We start from the raw sequence: 14,680 nt of genomic DNA on the forward strand, positions 1-14,680 counted from the left end.
AGAAAGTTGGCAGGCTTTGAAGTAGAACTTAAAAAAGGAATTCAGTTATTAATTGTTGTTAACCCCCTTGCTTTCTGCTAGCTCTTATCAATCATATTAATAGATGCCTCAGTATATTTGGATGTCTTTTTGAGGATGGGGAGGTGGGAGGGTGAGATATATAAAATCACTACAAAAAGTAACATGGGAATAAAAACAGGAAAAAACAAATCTTGGAAAGTGGAGCACAAGAACAGTTATGTTCAGGATCAGGAAAGTGCTTGAACTAAAGGAGGTAAGCCCAAAAAAGCAGGATACCAGAGCTGTTAATAAAACAGAAGCATACGAACACGTGAATAACGAAGTATGTACCAGTTTGGGCATTTCCATAGTGTAGCGATGGGCTTCTCAGGTGGATCAATGGTTAAGAATCTGCCTGTCAACCCTGGAGATGAACGTTCCATCCCTTGGTCAGGAAGATACCCCGGAGAAAGGAATGGCAATCCACTCTAGTGTTCTTACCTTCGAGATCCCATGGACAGAGGGGCCTGGTGGGCTACAGCCCATGGAGTCACGAAGAGTCTGACACAGCTTAGCGACTAAACAACAACATAGTGTAGTGATAGGTTCCTGAACACCTTTGAGGATGTTATTCTTCACATGTAATCTTCACAATAACCCTGGTAGGCAGATGATAAATGATTTTTCCTAATTTTAACTCTTTAGAAATGAAATTTGGGCAGTTACTCATTTTTTTAAGGTCACACAGCTCTGTGTAGCTTTGCTAATAACCAGCAGTTTTACCCAACACAAGCTACTTCTGTTGCCTCAATTTCCTCGTTTATAAGATTCGAACCATAATTATACCTACCTCATAGGGTGAGAAACAGTGCTTACAAACTTCCTAGTGTGGTTCTTGGCACGTGGTAAGTACTAGTAAATGCTAGATGTTGCTATTATTTCTGTGAAAGCTGCAATTTAAATAACTTGACATTCAGCAGATTTTTTTTTTTCCTGCTATGTTGGATCTTTTAGAACATAAGTGGGCTGGTTATGCATGTATATTTCCAAAATGATTTTAAAGTCAATCTTCTACTTAAAACCTACATCCCTACCACTTTACAAAGCAAAGCTACATGTGGCTTGCCCAGCTTCTTTTCTTAGACTTTGTAAAATTTCTTCAAGTAGGGAGAGAAGAAAATTGATCAGTGTTTTAATTATGTGTGTGTGTGCTCACACACACACATGCACGTCTTAGTGTTAAAGGGTGTGTGTCTTAGTATATAAGGGAAAATATGGGTTTCAGAGTCAGATTTTGATTCAGATTATGGGACCAGCTCTTCTTAGCTGTGTGACCTTTGGGGATATCATTATCATCTTTATCCTCTATAAAGAGGATTAGTGACACCCATCTCATAGAATTGTTCTGATTTTTAGTTAAAGAATTTCCAGCTTCATAAGGAATGATCAGAAATGTTACCACTTCCTGGAGAATACATTGTAAAGAGTGAAGAAAATGGCTTATTTTATTTAGAAATAGTAAAATCCGTCCTACCCAAATGTAGTAAATTATTTATTATCCTTTGAGACCAATATACTTGAAAAAGCTTTAGATAGGTTTTGCAAATGGTGGTATTATTTCACTTGGACTCCAGTGTCTTGAAATGTATCCATGAATTTTGCTTTGTTGATACAGGCAATTGAGTTAGTTGCCAAATGGATTTTAGTGGTTTGATATTCATCTTACTCAAAGCTAAAGGACCTGAAATAATCTTTAGCCACTACTTCATGTTGAAAGCAGCTCAGGCAAGTTTTACACGAAGAGGACATAGCAGATATTTGGTTAGTTTTTAGGAAACTTGCTTACTATGATATTCTTTCTCCAGGTATTTGGCACCACCCCCAGTACTGCAAGGAGCATTAAGTTGTGTCTCATGGTTATCCAAGAATTTCAGTGTAGAGAGACTTAGAGTCCTAATGTTATATAATTTATACTTAAAATCTTTACTTTTGTGTAGGTATGTGAAAAATACGATGATGTGGTCTTGCAACCAGCTTGATCTTTTTGTGGAATTGCTTTAGATTCATGCATTAGTTAGCTCCATATTTTATATAGTTATTTTGAGTGTCCACTTCCTCTTGATGAACTGATTTGAAACATCAGATCAGGAATGTTGGACTTATGTAATTTTCCTCCTTTTTTTAAAGTACTAGTCATTTTTCTTAATGGAATACTGCTACTATCAAAGGAAGTATTCTGGCTTAGCTCCACTGATTAATTTTCACTGTTTGCTCTTTATTTGAAGAAAACAAGTCTAAGGATGCTATTTATGCATTTATGTCTACTTGATTGAGATGGCAGTTATATATACAGAAATAGGAATAACATTACAGTTATATATACAGAAACAGGAATAATATCACAGTTGCATGTTTAGTGCAACTAAATAATAATATTAAATAATATTATTAATTGTTGGGCACATTGCATTAATGCCTTCTATTCCAGATCACTAGAAAAATCTTCTGGTATTCACCCCTGTTATGCTTCTGTTAAGGTCTTAGAGATGTCTCAACTTTGCATAGGAAAAGTGAGTAAATGACAAATCAAAACTTGAGGCAGTGTTGAATTCATGTTTTACTGATTTATGGAGAAGAATGATTTTATTATTTTCTACCATGTGAAAATGATTATGGGTCTTTTTGGACCAAAGGACTAATACTAAGTATCTAGGACAGTTTTATATTCTAGCTTAATGTCCATGTCTGCTCTAAACAAGGAAAGTATTTTAATTTAAAATATCACATATAAGCCATAAATACTTTCCTCTTGCTACATCATATCCTAAAGCTCACAAGAGAAGTGGCTTAAATTTTTGTTTTTATGTCTAGATTGTAAGTAAAATCACTTGTCATAGTGAGTTGCAAAATGCAAACCTTCATTTTGAAGCTGCCTGTTTCTCATTTGGATCTGACGTATTAAAAAGCATATAATTAATGCTTGACATAGTAATTAACATTAACTTTATGGTGCTTAATATGCCATCGTTCATCCATCAAATAACCAGAAATGCATAATGTCTTGGCATAAAGGTTTTAATTAGATAGAACTGTCCTTCAGTTTTCACACGGTGTAAATGTTAAAAGCCCAGAATGTATTTAAAGAAAAATTTTGTATTTGTTTGTTGGGCGTTAGCTGTATTTTTATTTATTTTTTTTTAGGAGCATGCGTCAACAACTGTGTCAGGAACTTCAGAGGGAGAGTGGGGACCTCGTTGTGCAGTCTTCATTACCGACTAAAGAGCGCCCCCTCGCGGCAGCGGCCGGTGCGCTCTGGCGGCATTTCTTCTCGTTCCTGCAGAGCCAGAGGATGTCACAGACAGTGCCTCTCTCGCAACTCGCGGATGCGGCCGCAGGTCAGCCTTCTTAACTGGCCAGTTAGCTTCTCGTTTTGCAGACTCTGTCAGTGTTTTCTTCGGTTTGCTTAGTAGCAACCTCTTATTTTATTACAGTGCAATAAATATTGTGACAACCAGCAAGAAAAGAATTATGTATTTTAAAATTAGGACTCTTTGGCTTGTTTATTATTTTCCTGTTAGTAAAAGTAAAAATTAAGTGATGATTTGCTAGAAAGATCATTTTTAACCTTAAAAATACTGAATGTACGTGAGCTTTTCTTATTCATGCGTTATTTGGAAAGTAAAGCAGTATTTGACTTCTAGTTCAGGTCGTTTATTTTCAGATTGTATGTGCAGATACCTAGTAAAATACGAAATTGAATAAAGAGCAAAAAAAAGATGGCTTGAATTCCACTTCAGCATAAAGCCAATGAGATCAGAATGACATGGAGTACATAGAATGTTGCTGTTCAGACTTCTGTTAGATTCTATTTTAACTTGTAATCTTTACTTAATTTGATTATTAGCCTATAGACATGTCCTTAGACTTTAAGGGAGTCTGAATCAGATGAAATTATAGGCAAGAATTTGAATATATATATTCACATATGCACTTTCCCAAAAAGAAGTCTTTATCTTTTTCAAGGGGATATTTTATCCAACGTATGTTAAGAAGTACTGGAATAGAGAGAGATCAATATGGTGACTACATGTATTTTAATGTGGTTTTTAAGAAGATGTTTAATGTATTTAAATGTAAATGCTTTTAAAAACCTAAGCTCTAAACCAAGGTTTATTTTACCCTGGTGTGAATAAGAAAAACTTAGCTAAAAGCATTACATAAAAGACTTCATGATATACATTTGAAAAGATTTTGAATTCCGCTAGTGCTTCCGTAATTAAGACGTTACCGTGGTGTGTAGATTGGAGAACCGTGACAGGGCAATGGTTTTCTAACCACTGTAACGTCTGTGAGAAGAAATACTGACTGTCAGTTTAACCAAAGCAGCCATTACTAGTCGATATGACTTATCTTTCTACCATTCATCACCCCAGCTCCCACTTAATGACCAAAATGATACAAGTTAGTCAGTACTGTCTTAGGTACTGAAAATAAATAGTAATATAGATATAAAGCAAATATATGTGGGTTTGGGGCTTGTTTTGAATGAAGTAAAGACAGGAGGCAAAAATTTCCTGCGTTAAAAAATAGTTAATGTATACTTTGCCATTGGCATTTATCAATGGGGGAAAAAAGAACTATAATTCCTTCTTTCATGCATAAGCTCCATGTTCTTATGGAAGGAAGAGAACAAGAAGGAAGGTAAGTAAAATGTGTAATGTGTCAGATGATGATAAATGGATAAAAAGAAAAATATAGAAAAGGATAGAGATAGGGAACCTGGGTTCAATCGCTGGGTTGGGAAGATTCCCCTGGAGGAGGCAATGGCAACCCACTCCAGTATTCTTGCCTGGAGAATCCCGTGGACAGAGGAGCCTGGCGGACTACAGTCCATGGGGTCACAAAGAGTAGGACACAGCTGAGCTATTAAGCACAAGGGAAGATCACAGGCAAGTTATAACTTCAAATAAGAGTTGCCCAGAAAACTTTTAATAGGTATCATTTGAGCAAAGACCCGAAGGAGGTGAGCTATGCGGCTATGCAGATAGGAGCTATGCAAAAATCCAGAGGCAAGAGCATGTCTGGTGTGTTCGAGAAACTGCACGGAAGCCTTCAAAGCTCTTGTGGCATAAGAAATGGAGAAAGAGTAGTCAGAGATGCCGTCCACAGGCTGTGGAGAACTGCTTTCTGTTCTGCCTTATGCACAGTTGTAAAAAGGTTCACCTTTACCCTGAGACCTGAAAGTCTTGAGCAGAGAGGTGAGATGATTGCTCTGGCTGCTGGACGGAGATTAGACTATTGAGAGGTGGGGAGGTCACGTAGAGACCTCTTGTAACAGCTTAGAGATGGACAGCTGGGGCCACAGTGGGAGCGGTGGAAGTGGCGAGAAGTGGTCAGATTTCCAGTTTGAAAGTAGAGCTGACAGAATTTTCTAAGTGGGTTTGATATGGTAAGCAAAATAAAGGGAGAAACCCTCGTTTGAGATGAGAAAGATTGTGGCAGGAAGAAATTTTTATGAGTGAAGACTGGGATTTTGACTTTGGATATACAGATATATTTTATATATCTATCTCCCTTAAAATCTGAGTAGGGATGTTGAGTAGACCCCTGGATAATGTACCTGGGTTTCAGGGAAGAGGTCCAAGCTGGAGATTTAAATTTGGGAACTATTTATGTACAAATAGTCTTATAAAGCTATGACCTGGATAAGACTGCTAACAAGAGTTAAGAGTAAAAAGAGAAGTTTGAAGACAGGTCCCAGGATATTCCCATGTTCAGATTTGTAGGATTAGAGGGAACCAAGAAAGGAGACTGTAAGGAATACCAGTGAGGTGATGTGAAAACCCATTAAATGTAGTGCCATGGAAGCCAAATTACAGAGCATTTTATGGAAAGAATAGTGATCAACATTTCGAATGTGTTTAATGGGTCAATTAGGATGAGGCCTGAGAATTGGTCATTGTAGGACAGAGGTCACTGGTGACCTTGAAGAGCAGTTTTTTGCTGTAGTGGGTAGAGGCAAAGGCCCATTAAAGATATCCAAGAGAAAATGCGAGAAGAGGAATCGCTGGCTGCAAGCATAAGTAAATCTTTTTGAGTATATCGCCATTAAAAGAGGCTTCCCTGGGGGCTCAGATGGTAAAGAATCTGCCTGCAATGCAGGAGGCCCGGGTTTGATCCCTGGGTCAGAAGATGCCCTGGAGAGGGAATGGCAACTCTGTCCATGTCATTGCCCGGAGAGTTCCATGGACAGGCTGTAGTCCATGGGATCTCAGAGAGTCGGACTCGACTGAGTGACTACCACATACACAGCTATAACAAGTAGAAAAATGGGGATGTTAGCTGGGGAGGGAGGTGGGGTCAAGGAGGGTTTTTTTTTTTTAAACATGGGAGAAACTCCAGCATATTTATAATGCTGACAGGAATGTGTAGGAGTGAGAGAAAACTTGATGCTGCAAGACAGTCATTTGTGTTTTAATTCCCAGGAGAAATGGGATCTCATAGAGGACTCGGCCTCAGATCTCCTGTGGTAGCAGAAGAGGAGGCAGAATAAGTGGGTCCACTTGGAGGTGGCAGGGTAGATGTGGTGGTTCTCTCCTGATGCTTCTCATTTCTCCGTGAAATAGTAAAAGTCACTAACTGAAAATGAAGATGGGGAGGAGATGCTGACTGATGGTGGAGAGGGGAGAGAAGGTATGCAGTAATCCTCTAGGAGAATGAAAGACCAAATGGACTAGGGAAATATGGTAGGAATGATGGCCAGCTCTAAGGACCCACTTACCGTCTTTGGTCATAAATTTAAAGTGAGATCGGTCCACATGGTTGTTCACCGGTCACTTAACACTGGCCATGGGTGCCCGTGGGGAGAAGACAAAGAGTTGTAATTAAACAGATGGTGTTTTTTTCCAGGCAAGTTCAGTGAATCAAGTAAGAGGCAAGGGAATTGATGGTGTATGGAAATGAGTATAATGATGGAGCATTCAGTCAAGTTGCCTGGAAAGGGAAGGGAAGGCACAAAGTCAGTGAGGAACATAGGGAAAGTTGTAGGATCAATGAATCATAGGTCCTCATGGAATCAAAGGATTGCTGGAGGAGCTGGGAACCTAGAGTAGGAGAGTTTTAAAGCTAATTTGATGCCAGAAAGAGGGGTCTTCAAAGTCGGGATTTTGGTGATATTGTACTTATGGGCAGTGTCAGGTTCTCTGTATCACCATGGGAGTGAGTGGTGAAAATAGTGGAGGATGGTCTTACTGAAGGGGAGAAGTTCATGGCCAAGAGACTGAGAGAAAAAAAATCATCAAGAACTATGACAGGAGTGCAGTTAGAAAGGATGATAGTGAGCTACCGTCTTCAAGGAATGAGAGGTGGTGAAGGAGGAAACAGACAGGTACAATGAAGAGAGTGTTGGTGTAATCTGCTGACCTGAGACTCAAAGCCAAAGGTTTTCAAGAAGAGGAAGGGAGAATGGTCTAGAAGCAGCAGTGTGGACCAGAAGTTGCTCACCCTTTGTGGGTCCCGTGTATGAGAGTGTGGGAGGATTTAAACAGCCACCGTTTGAGAGAGCATTACAGGAGGCAGTGCTTAATAAATAATTTACTGATAAACATAAATTGGTGTTGGACAAGGAAATGGGAACCCACTCCAGTATTCTTGCCTGGAGAATCCCATGGACAGAGGAGCCTGGTGGGCTATAATTCATAGGGTCATAAAGAATTGGACGCAACTAGAGTGCACATGCATGTAAATTGATGCACTGCAAATTAGGTTGGGGAATCCCAGGAAATCACAAAATAAAGTCTGTTTACCATGGGGATCTAAGAAATTCTGGTTCCTGGGGTTTGTGAGTTCTGAGGGAGGTGGAGTATCACAGATTGATTGTAGGAAATCACTGTTTACTAGAAGAAAATGTCCAGTGTCCATGGTGAGTAAGAGCTCTTCATCTGTGGTCAGTGAAAGTGGAAGTCATTCAGTCATGTCTGTGGTAGGTGATAAGTAAATTAACTTGATTGGAAAAGAGTGGATGCTAGAAATGTTTTTGGTAATGGGTCATTTGCGTGAGAGGGGCTGTTTAGCAGAGACATCAGGTTTAGAATTTGCCATTTGAGGGCTTTCCTGGTGGTTCAGTGATAAAGAATCCTTTGCTAAGGCAGGAAACATGGGTTGGGTCCCTGATGTGTGAAGATCCTACATGCCTTGAAGCAGATACGCCCATGCACTGCCACTACTGAGCGTGCACTCCAGAGCCAGGGACCTGTGACTGCTGAAGCTCGTGCTCCCTAGAGCCTGTTCTCCACAACAAGAGAAGCGACTGCAATGAATCAAGCAATAATTTTTTTTTTTAATTTGCCATTTGAAGGGCCTTTCTATTATAGATGCATTGTGATGACGCTGAGACAGTTTTCCAGACCCTTTCTTGGAGATGCAGATAATCAGCACAGAAATGTCTGACATTATGAATTTAGTTCAGTTTTAGCTTTCTGTTCTACATTTCTAAAACGTGACATTTACTGTTTAGTGCCGATTTTTTAAAAAATCACTATTAACGTAATTTGAAGGGAGATAGTGGTTTTTTCTTTCTTTTTTACATTCACACTGTAAGTTTCTCTTATTGTAAATCTAGATTTTACTTTGCTGGCGATGGACTTGCCCAGCACTGCCCCATCAGATCTTCAGCCTCAGCCAGTTACATCAATGATACAACTCTTTGGTTGGGATGATATCATCTGGCCCCAAGTTGTAGCCAGATATTTAAGTCATTTCCTGCAGAATAGGTAAGTGTTTTTATTTCAGGTGTACACGTTAATGTAAACCCACAATGGATTAGTTCACAAGGAAGCTAAGAGTTTCCAAAATAAAAACTGGTCTTTGCTATGTACACTCTCACTCGGGCAATTGGTTGCTTTCCTGTGTATCCACATTTTGACTGTATTAACAGTAGGAAAGTTTTCTTAAAACAATGCTGCTGCTGCTTTGTCAAAATGGCTTTTTAGGGCGGCCTTACCCTCATCCTGAAATATCTTTCTGCACTCGCCATTGTGAAAGAAATTATACAATTAATACTGCTAAATCTGTAAGACACTGTTTTATTATCGCAGTTTTAGTTTAATGATAGCTTTCCTCTTCACACTAGGTTTTTAAAGATCGGACTTTTGTGCAGTGATGAACAAGAGACTTCATCACCTTGAACTTTGATATTCATGTCTTTAAGTGTCTGCATTACCTAAGAGATCTGAGGAACCCCAACAGAAAAAATGTACAATCAGTAATAGAAATGGTATAGAACAATCAGGGTGATTCAGATAAGAATATCAAGATAAGGGAAAATAAAATGAATACACAAACCTAAGAGACCAATGTAGATCTGGTCCCCTTGCCAGTCAGTGAAAATGAAGAGGGGTATTCTTCTCAAAAGGAAGTTCATTAAGCATACTCATTAATCATTTTCTCACTAACTTTCAGTTACACAGTAAGGGAGTTCAGCTTCAATTGGATTACTTTTAGGATCCCTTCCAGCTTAAGAATTCTTTGATGACAACAAACATTTGTTTATATTATTTGTTAAATACTTGGGTGAAATTATCTCAAAGGATTTGTTTTTAAAATAATATTGGTATGTTAGCAGCAAGGAAGGACTAACTGAAATGAAGCAACTGAAGTGAAATGCAAAGATATTAAGTAGCATTGGGAGGTTGTATAGGTAATAAACAACCCATCTGAGTTCTGTTTTGTGTTCTCCTTTTTTATGAAAATGCGTATTCAGAGTATTTCAAAACAGTACTTTTAGAGTTATGATTTATGTATTTTTCAAGTGTCTAACTTTACACAACATTTATAATTAGGTTAAGACTTATCCCCATCCTCTCTTATAAAATGATTAGAAATCAGATTAAGCCAGACCTTTGACTTTGTAAAGTAATTTTTAAAAAGCTCTTGTTCAGATGTTATTTTGGAGCTCTTTAATGATGACTGCCTATGGGCGGGGGGAGCAGAAAAGGAAGAGGGGGGATTGGATTGGTTGGGAGACCGTCGTAGAAATGTATTTCATCTTTTTTCTTCTGTATGTGGTCATGATTGCTTCTCTGTTTTACTCTAAGAGCCATGGTTTTTTATTGTGCTTGGCACTTCCTTCAGTATTATCACACAAAGGTGCTTAAACCCCTTCCCTGTTTTTCTCATTTTTACCATGTCTCTCCCTTGGCATAAGTCATATGTATGCCACCAGTGGAAAAAGGAAAACTTAAAAATTAGGGCATTATAGATGAGAACAAGAGTATTTGTCTGAAATATTTTGTGGTATCTGTAGTGTTTATTTTCAGCAAAGTATGTCTGCATTTGTGTGTGTGTAAAATAAATGGGACCAAAACTGGGGGGTATTAGAATGTTTTATTTCTCAATCTCTGTACTCAGGAACACATCGTCAGGGTTTTGTTTTGGTTTCTGTTTTTAATATTCATCAACTTATTTTTACAGCATGTTATGTGAAGCACTTTCTCATTCAGGCTGTGTATCTTTTCAAGCCCTAACTGTAAGATCATGGATCCGTTGCATTTTGCAAATGTATGTAAAAAACCTTCATGTGCCAGATGACTCATTCATTGATATAAATCCTGATCAGGCAGTTGGTAAGTACTGCAAGTGTTTTGCTTTCTGGCTTGCTAAGTATGTTTAGAATTTCCTGTTTTGTTACATAAATTAATAGAAAAGATTAAAAATATATATATATTTGTAAGTAGGTATTAATATGAACAGAAGTTTATTTCCATTTGCAGTCTGTTTCTTTTTTCTTGATATTTTCCCATTACTGTATATGACAAATTTCTCTCTTATAAAGATAAAAGAACTTATTTCCTTGGAAGCTCAGAACAAAAATTTGCTCTCAGGTGACAAGCTATTTTTTTTACCTTGAAGAAACTGATCAGAAAAAAAAAGTGGAGATATGAAGTAAATAACCAGATATCATACTGTGAACACCCTATAAAGAAGAATATCCAATTATGAATAATTTCCTCCTTTTCCTTGTAACTTTTTTTTTTTTTTTAATATTCCATACTGTTCTGGTTGTCTGGAGCATGTGCATTTTCCTTTTCCTAAAGCTATTGTTTATGGCCAGTTGTAAATCTTGGAAAGGCTGGACTGAAAACATGCTCCACATTTACTTTTATATTTTATTATATCAGTTGGCTTTACATTAATACCTTTTGGCACTAGGATGTTCACAAGTAAGTGCTTGTTTGTTTTTAAATAAAGCCTTCCTGTAGTGAGAGAAACTTAGTTTTCAAAAATGTAGAAATGTTCATTTTAAAACAAATCATTGTCACAAATGAAGAATGCTGCATTCTCTGCCCCTGTGTGTGTGTGTGTGTGTGTGTGTGGCTCCTCTGTCCACTAACCCCGTGTGTGTGTGTGTGTGTGTGTCCTCTGTCCACTAACCCCGTGTGTGTGTGTGTGTCCTCTGTCCACTAACCCCGTGTGTGTGTGTGTGTGTGTGTGTGTGTGTGTGTGTGTGCCTGGCTCCTCTGTCCACTAACCCCGTGTGTGTGTGTGTGTGTGTGTGTGTGTGTGTGTGTTTACATGCTCTGTCGTGTCTGACTCTATGTGACCCCATGGACTGTAGCCCGCCTGGCTCCTCTGTCCATGGAATTCCCCAGGCAAGAATACTGGAGTGGATTGCTGTTTCCTACTCCAGGAATATACGTATATATACATATATATAGCATAAATTTATATAATAAACATATAATTTATTTTGACAGAAAAGGACTACATGGAACAGTTGGCTGAACTGACAAGGTTGCTATTTAAGCTCTCAGAAGTAAAGAATATTTTCTCAAAGTCTCAAGTTGAATATTTACCCATCCCAGAAGATCCTAAAAAAGCACTTGTTCTGTTCTTTGAGGTATTTTTTTATTCATTAATATAATTGTCCAAGTCAGTTACAATTATTTTTCCAAAACTCCTGAAGTGTTCATTATGTTTTTCTGTAAAATGAGTTATTTTAAACTGAATCATATTATTGGTTGCTGCTATTATAAAATTCTTGAAGAATAGAAATGTGAATCTAAGATATAGTGTACAATTCATTCTTGAGGACAGCAGAGGAATTACATTTAATGAAAAATAATAAGAGTAAAGAATGCCACATAAAAACCTTACTCCAAATTGATCGAAATTGTAGGAGTATCTTATTGCTAAAATTGCTGGCTAACCATATTCTACAGGTACTTAAATCTCCTTATATATGGTCCATAATAGTTCCAACTTAATGTTTACCACCCTGTAACAAACTATAAATTTTACAGTAAAATTTTAGTGTGTATTCAACATAAGCACCAGCTACTTCATATCCATAACATGGTTGAGGCTTTAAAATCTAATCCATTTGTTTTGTTTTGGCTCTGTAATAAATAGTCACATTCAACATTTTACTTTTAATTATTAATTTTGTAGGGATCTATCTTATGTGATAGTCTTGTTTTATAGCCTAATTGAGGTTGTTAATGTGCTTGGATTAGTGTTTTTGTGAGCTATTCACAGTAAAACTTGGTTTATTTTCCCACAGTGGTTGATATTAACTGCAATGAAAATCATTACAACCTGTAAGCTCTTTCCATAAATGTGAATTCTTCCATTGGTTTTCATTAAGTTAAAATACAATTGTACAACAGTTAGAGATGTCATATTAATCTTAAAAATATTTCATAATGGTATAGTAAGTGAGTATGAAAGTCGCTCAGTTGTGTCCAACTCTTTGCAACCATGGAATTCTCCAGGCCAGAATGCTGGAGTGGGTGGCCTTTCCGTTCTCCAGGGGATCTTCCGAACCCAGGTCTCCCACATGGCAGGCAGATCCTTTACAGGGAAGCCCAAGAATAATGGATTAGGTAGCCTATCCCTTCTCCAGGGGATCTTCAGTATATGCAAATGTAAAATACACATGTCTCTGGAGCCTTTTCTTTAGTTGTTGATTGAATCTCCATCTCTAATTAAACACCTTTGCCAGGGACTATCCTGGACCAGAAAAGAATGTAAAAGTCAAGCACCCCATCAATCATATTCAAAGGCTCTCCTAATTTAATCCTATCCAAATTAATTGCTCTTTCACCACTCACTAAACTATAGTTATTCGCTAAATGCTGGATAGTATTAAGTGAAGATTTCTTAGGGACTTGAAGAACCAAAAGAACTAGTCCTTGATCTTAGTGAACTTTTACTTGTCTGAGAATACAAGATATGCCCAGAGGTTAAAATAAGATAAGATAGTATGATATGTAAGTTAGTAAGATATGGTAAGTGCCAATTAGTTGATAGGTCAATCAGCAGGTTAACAATTCAGAGCATCTTGATATAAGAAGTTTAGTTTTTATCCTGTGAACAGGCTTTATAAATTTTTAAGTAGTTCTGATTTGTTCAAATGACTTTAAGAAAATTGGTAACAACAGAGTACAGAGTCCATTAAAGGCTCAGGAGCACTAATGGGGGATTTAGGAGGAATTGAAGATTGAACTAGAGGATCTTTGAGTGATCGTGAAATACTGTGTTTAACTAGAAGAATGATGACCTTTAGCAGAGATCATGATTTAGGATGGGGCCACAGTAGGTGAGAAGCCCAATTTTAAACCCATCTAGTTTGAAATTGTCTCAGGAGGTGCTCAGGGACCTCTCTCCCCCACCACGTGCTGTGACTCACAGAACTCAGCATATAGTTGTACTTAGGTCTATGACTTATCACAGTGCAAGGTTTCAAAGTACAATCAGCAAAGAGAAAAGGTACATGGGTGACATCTAGAAAAGCCAAGCGCAGCTTCGTCTTCTAGTGGTGTTGCCCTGGACATGCTGAATTCTTCTGGCAAGGAGTTGGGAGCACCTGGGAAATACTTTACTGGGGGAGCTCTTAAATGACTCAGTGCCCAGGGGTTTGTTTTTTTGTTTTTTTAGTGGGGGCTGGCCACCTAGGCCCTGTTTGTTCAGCACTTTTAAAAATCCAGATTCCTAGAAGGAAAGCAGGTATGCAGCATAACTGTATTGGTTGCACAAACTGTTGAAACACAGTGAGCCATTCTTATCAGAAAGTGATGGGGAAAAATATAAGGTTCCAAAAACCACCCAAGGGCCAACCTTGCATGTAAGCCTTCTAAGGACAGTGACATTGGGATCTGCTATGTTAACTCTTCTTAGCAGAGAAATGATAGCATGGCATGAAGGTCGGGGGATAGTCAAGGCACTGAAAAATACACACCGCAGAATTCAGAGAGGTTAAAGAGAAACATAGAGAAATACTGAAAGCTAGGGCACTGGTTTTCTCAAACGTCTCTTTCATAGACTTCTAGGAGTCAGTAATTTTCAGGGGTTCTGTGAGCTTAAAAGTATATTGGTGTTTATACAAAGAACGTAAAAGCTGTAGTAGAAATCAACACCATGGCCCAAGATTGTACTAGATATAATTATATCATTATAATTTTCAAGGCCATGCAGTCACACAGGGGGAGAAAAGTCAGTTCACTTAAGAATATCACTAATGAAGCCATAAAGTTTTTGATTTTAATAAATTTTGATCCTTGAGTACATGCCCTTTTTGTATTCTGTGAATGGCGATAGGAAGTGTATTTAAAGTATATTTGCTGCACACCGAAGAAAGACTATTTAAATAAGAAACACTTATGTAATTGAGTTGCAAGCTGAA

The 14,680-nt window shown here is 37.9% G+C and overlaps 1 protein-coding gene across 3 annotated transcripts in view; it reads left to right on the forward strand.

Moving 5' to 3' along the window:
* MMS22L (MMS22 like, DNA repair protein) overlaps nt 1–14,680 on the forward strand; it is a 123,493-nt gene that overhangs the window by 80,454 nt on the left and 28,359 nt on the right. For all 3 annotated transcript variants that reach the window (XM_065911348.1, XM_065911349.1, XM_065911350.1), the window contains 4 exons: nt 3,202–3,395; nt 8,621–8,771; nt 10,471–10,622; nt 11,754–11,896. In XM_065911348.1, coding sequence (XP_065767420.1) covers nt 3,202–3,395; nt 8,621–8,771; nt 10,471–10,622; nt 11,754–11,896 — 640 coding nt within the window. The remainder of the gene's footprint in view (nt 1–3,201; nt 3,396–8,620; nt 8,772–10,470; nt 10,623–11,753; nt 11,897–14,680) is intronic.

This window comes from Muntiacus reevesi, chromosome 19, assembly GCF_963930625.1.
Source record: "Muntiacus reevesi chromosome 19, mMunRee1.1, whole genome shotgun sequence".
In the NCBI taxonomy this organism is placed as follows: domain Eukaryota; kingdom Metazoa; phylum Chordata; class Mammalia; order Artiodactyla; family Cervidae; genus Muntiacus; species Muntiacus reevesi.